The sequence below is a fragment of the Portunus trituberculatus genome, chromosome 45, assembly GCF_017591435.1.
Source record: "Portunus trituberculatus isolate SZX2019 chromosome 45, ASM1759143v1, whole genome shotgun sequence".
NCBI classification, from domain to species: Eukaryota; Metazoa; Arthropoda; class Malacostraca; order Decapoda; family Portunidae; genus Portunus; species Portunus trituberculatus.
In genome coordinates this window covers 3,929,980-3,937,479 of record NC_059299.1, presented here as the reverse complement: position 1 = coordinate 3,937,479, position 7,500 = coordinate 3,929,980, and the positions used below count along the sequence as shown (strand labels likewise).

The following is a 7,500-nucleotide window of genomic DNA, read 5'->3' as shown; positions in this document are numbered from 1 at the left end:
AGGTGGCGTGTTCGTTTAGGCCTTATTTGTAGTAGTTGTAGTAGTAGTTGTTGTTGTTGTTGTTGTTGTTGTTGTTGTTGTTGTTGTTGTTTTCTGGTATGAGAGATAAGATTATCGGTTTTTTATCTCTTGTTTCGTGTGTTACTTGTTTATTATGTGGTGTGTGTGTGTGTGTGTGTGTGTGTGTGTGTGTGTGTGTTACTGATGTGCTTCGTGTGTTTTTCTTTTCTATTTCATGTTATTTCTGGTTTTTTTTTTTTTGTGTTGCGTTACTACTAGAGTTTTCCAAGTGAGTGTTGTTTGGGGCTTTGTGTTACTTAGCTGTCACGTGTCACTAACATCCCTCTTCCTTGTGTTGATGTGTTACTAAGGTGTTTCTTGTGTTACTACTACTACTACTACTACTACTACTACTACTACTACTACTACTTAACACCCTCTTCCTCTTGTTACTGTGTTAATAATGTGTTTCTTGTGTTACTAATGCGTTACTTCTATCACTGTCACTATACATTCCCTTCCCTTTGTGTTGCTGTGTTACTAATGTGTTTCTTGTGTTAGTAAGGTGTTTCTTGTATTACTAAGGTGTTACTTGTATATTACTTCATCAAGTGTCATCAACTTCACATTCCCTTCCCGTGTGTTGCGTCAGTGTTGCGTCACCAGCACAGTGTTGCGTAAATCAGTGTTGGCTCGACCTGGTGCCTATGTGCCCACCTGCTGCCGTGTTCCCGTGCCAAGCCTCAGTGTCAGGGTGCCAGGGGTCCAGTGCCACCGCAGTGTGACGCGTGGCACTGCTGGTGGTGGTGGTGATAGTGATGGTGGTGGTGTGGTGATTGGTGTTGTGGTAATGGTGGTATAGTGGTGGTGGTGGTGGTGGTTACGGTTATGATAGTGGTAGTGATGTTGTGTATACGTGTGAGATGAAATGGTGACACACACACACACACACACACACACACACACACACACACACACACACACACACACACACACACACACACACACACACACACACACACACACTACATAAACACAGAAAGTTAGGTTAGGTTAGGTTAGATCAAATTAAGTAAGAATAGATTACTTGCACGAAAAAGTTAATATTAGACACACTAAAACAATATTAAGTTAAGTTAAATTCAATTAGCCACACACAAGAGGTAAGTGGCTTCATTAGAGGAAGTACCTGTTACCTGTATTGGCCACTAAAGGTGATAGCGCCACTAACTCACCTGTGATTACCTGTCCTCGCTTCGTGTGGCCAGGCGATGCTGTGAATTGACGCGGAAAAAAAATAGATAAAGAGAGATAAGAGAGGTGAATCAGAGAGAGAGAGAGAGAGAGAGAGAGAGAGATGGATGTCAAGAATAAGAAGAGATAGAAAAGACAGTGAAGGAGATAAGAATGAAAGAAAAGAAAAATGAATAGAGAAGGAAGAAAGAAAAACAAGAGGACAGTATAGAGAGATAGAGGAAAAGAAAGAAAGGAGAAAAGAAAATAATAATGAAAAAGAAAGGAGGAAAAAGAGAAAAGAAGAAAACTACGAAAATTGAAGGAAAGGACAGGTGATAGATGGAGGAAAAGAGGGAGTGGTGGAGAGGAGGAGAGGAGGAAAGTGAGAGGGAGGGAGAGCAGACTGATAGATAATTGCATCAGCCCCCACACCTGCCGCTGACGAGAGAGAGAGAGAGAGAGAGAGAGAGAGAGAGAGAGAGAGAGAGAGAGAGAGAGAGAATATTTATGAGTGGTGGTGGTGAACTGTGCCCTGACCTATGACTCGTGTCCGGCAGAAGAGGTCAGCTGAGGTCAAGAGAGAGAGAGAGAGAGAGAGGTATTAATGCTTTCCTTGAAGTAGATAAGCATAAACATTTTTTTCTCCATTTTTCCTTTCTTTTTTTTCCTCCCCTTTGAAGTGCCAAGTGGAGGAAAAAGTGTCACGTGTGAGAAAAAGTGCCTCTCTCTCTCTCTCTCTCTCTCTCTCTCTCTCTCTCTCTCTCTCTCTCTCTCTCTCTCTCTCTCTCTTTCCTGTTATATTTTCCTCTGATCTTTTCCTTTTTCTTCCAAGTTTCTTCATTGCATTTCCTTCCTCCTCCTTCTTCCTCCTCCTCCTCCTCCTCCTCCTCCTCCTCCTCCTCCTCCTCCTCCTCCTCCTCCTCCTCCTCCTCCTCCTCCTCCTCCTCTATTACAACCACATGTCTCTGTTTATGTTGAGTATGTGGCATAGGCGGGGCGTGTGACTCAGGATGTGTGGGTGGTTGCTAGCAGAGGAGGAGGAGGAGGAGGAGGAAAGAGGGAGGAGTGGTTTTAGGGGTGACACATGGGAACTCCCTTTAGCTTCTTTTACTCCTCCTCCTCCTCCTCCTCCTCCTCCTCCTCCTCCTCCTCCTCCTCCTCCTCCTCCTCCTCCTCCTCCTCCTCGCCATTTATACTTCCTTACTTGTGTTTTCCTTTTATGTCTTCCTTTTTTGCTTTTCGTTCTGGTTAACTGCTTTCTACTCGTCTACCTCCTCCTCCTCCTCCTCCTCCTCCTCCTCCTCCTCCTCCTCCTCCTCAGAACACACACAAACACCTGCGCCTCCATGCTCGAGTAATCACACCAAGGAAGAAGAGGAGGAGGAGGAAGAAGAAGAGGAGGAGAAATAGAAGGAGGAGGAGGAAGAGGAAACAGGTTTTCATGTGCGTTTTTCCCTCCCTAAATGATGGAAATTTGGCTAAACTATCCCCACACTCAAAGTTGTATTAACCCCTTCAGTACCATGACGCGTTTCCATATCCATTATCCTTACTATTTGATTTCATACAGCTTCAGAAACTTATGTAGGGGATTAAGATAGTGACGATTGTGGCCACGAATCCTCTGAACTCTATAGACTCTTCCTAATGTCAATAAAATGGTCTAATCGTACACAGATCTCAAGGTAAAAATGTGTCTCAGTACTGAAAGGATTAAAATAGTGAAGAATGTGGCCATTAATCCTCTGACCTCCATAGACCCTTACTAATGTAAATAGAATTATCTAATCGTACACAAATTTCAGGGTAAAAACGTGTCCCAGTACTGAAGGGGTTAACTTTTACTTAAATCCTGCAGTGATATAGAAATCCTTGGCAAACTTTCACTGGCATCAAGAAAAAACGCCTTCAGATTCTCTCTCTCCCACAACAAAAACTTCCATTACAGCCTGTTGGAAGTTTGGAAGTGTTAAACAATTACTGGAATCGTGAGAATATCCTTGAAAACACCCCAAAATTTGTAGCAAATAATGATATACATGCATGAGACTTGTTATCCCCTTCAGTACTGGGACACATTTTTACCATGACATTTGTGTACAATTGGACCATTAGGAAGTGTCTATGGAGACTAGAAAATTAATGGCCACAGTCTTCACTATTTAAATCCCCCACATAAGTTTCTGAAGCTGTATTTAACAACCAAATAGTAAGTAGAGTGAATATGGAAACGTGTCACGGTACTGAAAGGGTTAAATTATCGATAGAACCACGGAAAATCTTTAAATGAATATCAGTGACTAGAGCGAATTAAATGTACGGAATTATTGTTAGAGTATCAGTAAGAACCACGAAAACCTTTAAGAAATATCAGTAACTTCCAGTAGAGCGTGTTAAAAGTATTGAATCTATTTTAAAATATCACTAGAACAACAAAACTCACCCTTGAGAACCCAATAACTTCCACTGGAGTCTCTTTATAGCTTGAAAGGGCAGAATGCATGTTAAACTATCACTAAAACCACAACAAAATTCCTTAAAAACTCAAATAACTTCCACTAGAGACTGTCAACCTCTTCACAATACTTGAAAGAGCAGAATACATCTTAAACTGTCACTAGAACCACAAAAACTTCCTTGAGAAACCCCAATAACTTCCACTAGAAACTGTTAACCTCTTTACAGTAGCTTGAGAGAGCAGAATACTTGTTAATCTATCAGTAGAACCACAAAAACACCTTGAAAACCCCCAATTCCTTCCACTACAAGCTGTTAAAAGTATAGTGCACTTATTAAAACACTCTTGAAACGTCAGTTCTTTTAGTATTAAGTGTTCAGACAATCACAGAAGGTTACCGTGAAAAAAAAATCAAAGAAAGTAACAAGATTTTCAACATAGACGGAGATATGACTTAAGGTATTACAGTGTTGCCACCACCACCACCACCACCATCACCACCACAGGAAGTGAGTAGCAGGTGTTGTAGTGTTGGTTGTGGTGGTGTTACTTTGTGCCTCTGTTCCAAGCCATGGCGTACACCTGCTTCACGCCCCTCACTCCACCTCCCGGGCGAGGGGTGGGCGTGACTGGGGAGGGAGAGGAGGATGAAGAGGAGGAGGAGGAGGAGGAGGAGGAGTATAGCTGGAGTTACAACGATGCATATGTAGCGCCGTTGAAGCGAATATCTGTCATGTATAGACTGCATTGTTACAAGGTGTGTTGTGAGAGAGAGAGAGAGAGAGAGAGAGAGAGAGAGAGAGAGAAAATAATATATACACATACTAATCTAGACTTTATTGCTAGAAACACCCATACATGCTTTAAACCACAATCACCAAACCACATTTACACCTGATCCAACCTCCTTTTTTTTACACCTTCCCATTAACACCCTTCTCTCTCCTGCAGGCGGCGGTGGCGGGGCTGCTGGGGGAGTACGTGGCCCGGCTGAGTGAGGTGGCTGGCTCCCTCATCACTTGCGGGCCGGTACTCAATTGGCTGGAGCTGGACAACCGCGGACACAGGCTTATCGTGACAGATGACTCGGATATCAACACCCCCGCCGTCGCCGCTGCCTATGTGGTGAAGCGGTACATGGCGCAGGCTTCAGACGAGATATCCTTCGAGGTGAGTGGCTGACGGACGTGTTGGTTGTATTCAGAAACGCTTTGCTCTCTCTCTTTACAATTTTCCAAGGCCAAAGAGACGCTTAGCGGGGTTTTCAAGAGTGTTTCTCCAGTTTATAATGTAGAAATCTTGTCATTCTGCCTCTAGAAACGTAATAACATCTTTAAAAATGCTTTGCCCTCTCACCACGACTGTTTTCCAAGGCCACAGGGATGCTTAGCGGGGTTTCCAAGAGTGTTTCTCCAGTTAATAAGTAGAAATATTGTCACTCTGCCTCTAGAACCGTAAAAACGCCCTAAAAACTCGTGTAAATTTAAGTAAAGCCCTTTGAAATAGTGGAGGTGACAGAGATGATTAGCGGGGTTTTCAAGAGTATTTCTCCAGTTAATAAGTAGAAATATTGTCACTCTGCCTCTAGAACCATAAAAACACTTAAAAAAAAAACTTGTGTAAATTTAAATAAAGCCCTTTTGAAATAGTGGAGGTGAAGTGTATATGTGTTTGAGAATACGAGATCTGAATGTGTGTGTGTGTGTGTGTGTGTGTGTGTGTGTGTGTGAGGTGGGTTAAGTGTTGGTGTGGGTGTGAGGGTGTAGGTGTGGGTAAGGGTGTGTGGATGTGGGTTCCTTGTTATTTCTTCTCTCTCTCTCTCTCTCTCTCTCTCTCTCTCTCTCTCTCTCTCTCTCTCTCTCTCTCCGCTTCGTCTTTTTGTATATTTTCTCTTTTCTCTCACTGTTTGGTCTCTTTTCTTTATATTTCCCTTTGTTTTCCTGTTTTTTTCCCCTTCAGTGGTTTAAATTCTCATCTTTTCTTTCATTTTTCTCCTTTTTCCTTTCCCTGTCTTGTTTTCCTTTATTTCCTCCTTTGTTTTCTTGTTATTTTTTGTCTTCAGAGGTTTAATTTCTCCTCTCCTCTTTGTTTTTCTCTTCTTTTTCCTCTTTTTTTCCTTTCAGACGGGGTGGTAGTACGTGTTATGTTTTTTTCCCTTCTTCTTTCTCTTTCCTCCTTTTTTTTTTCCTTCCTTTCTTTACTTTGAGGAGAGTACAAATTAGTGGCATTTTTTCGTGTTTCTTTCTCTCCTCCTCCTCCTCCTCCTCCTCCTCCTCCTCCTCCTCCTCCTCCTCCTCCTATCAATATTTACCTCTAGCTTAAAACTTCCCCTTCCTTTTGACTTTTTCATAAGTACTGGGAAAAAAGAGGAAAAGGAGGGAAAAAAGTGTATGTTTACCTGTGTGTCTCCAGGGAATCTGTACTTTCCTGTGTTAGTAGAGAGGAGGAGGAGGAGGAGGAGGAGGAGGAGGAGGAGGAGGAGGAGGAGGAGGAGGAGGAGGATCTGGGAAGGACCATGTAAGTAGAGTAAGCAAGAAAAGAGGAGAAGGAAGAAGAGAAGTCGAGTGAGGAGGAAATAGGAAAAGGAGGTTATCAGGAAAGAAGGAAGAAAAAAGATGAAAGGAGAAGAAGAAGAAGAAGGAGAAGAGAAACAGTAGAAAGAGGAGGAAAAAAAACAAATGAGATAGGAAAACCAAGAAGAATTATACACGTAGAAGAAAAAAGGAAGAGAAGGAAGAAGAAGAAGATGAGGAGGAGGAGGAGGAGGAGGAGGAGGAGGAGGAGGAGAGTGTGTGATTTTCGCTGTAATTCGGTTACATTCCGGACCTTTTATTGTGGTGGGAGAGGTGAGGGAGGGAGAGAGAGAGAGAGAGAGAGAGAGAGAGAGGAGAAATGAGGGAGAAATGAGAGAGGGAAAAATTAAAGAGAGTAGGGAGAGTTAGGATATTAAGGGAGGCGTTTTGAGGCGAGTGGGAGAGAAAGAGAGAGAATTGAAGGGTGAGTGAGAGGGGAGAGTTTCAGGGTGAGAGAGAGACATTTAAGGATGAGTGAGAGTGGGAGAGCAAGAGAGAGTCAGAAGGGAGAGGGGAGTGCCAGAGGTCAGTGCCAAGCCGAGGGTGCCAGTCGTAGGTCAAAAGCCACGAGAGAGAGAGAGAGAGAGAGAGAGAGAGAGAGAGAGAGAGAACACCGACCCCACCCATATACTTCACTGCATGTTCCATCATTGCCAATCCTTTCCGCCTTGTTTTCACCTCCTCCCGCCCACCCCTACCCCTTACTGGGCGACGCGGGGGTGGAATGGACGCTGGGGGGGCTGATATTGATTCCTGGGGGGGCGGCGGCGGCGGGGGGCGGCTGTGGCGGCGGCGGTGGCGGCGGAACATGTGAGAGAGCGTTTGTTGTTGTCGTCGGAGCCTCGGAGGTAGTCGGCGCAGACAGCACTGTGCGGAGTAGGGCGAGTCAGTGTCTCTTGAACCTTTGTGGAGGGTGCACGTGCGTCCGCCGCTCCTCACCATGTCTGTGTGTGCGTGCGTTTGAGTGCCGCGAGTGGGGCTGGAGGTGTGGGCGTGCCTGTGTAGGTGTGTGGAGGGCACAGGTGTGTTGTGGTGGTGAGGTAAGGTGTAGTGGTGTTAATAGTGACTCATGGTGATAATGGTGATGGTAATATTGACCTGACCTGGAATGGTGACTCACATGGTGTCCTACGTGACCTGTCTTAGTGCCAAGCCAAGTCAAGCCACGCCAAGCCACGCCAAGCCACCCCGGGAAACTTATGGTGAGTCACTGGGAGATGGGAGGGAGAGTGG

At 44.4% G+C, this 7,500-nt stretch overlaps 1 protein-coding gene across 1 annotated transcript in view; it reads left to right on the top strand.

Annotated features, from left to right (window-relative positions):
• Positions 1-7,500, top strand: part of LOC123519265 (GTPase-activating protein CdGAPr-like) — a 97,997-nt gene that overhangs the window by 53,414 nt on the left and 37,083 nt on the right. Inside the window, 1 exon segment of the mRNA XM_045280393.1 lies at positions 4,646-4,864. Within this exon segment, the coding sequence (XP_045136328.1) occupies positions 4,646-4,864 (219 nt within the window).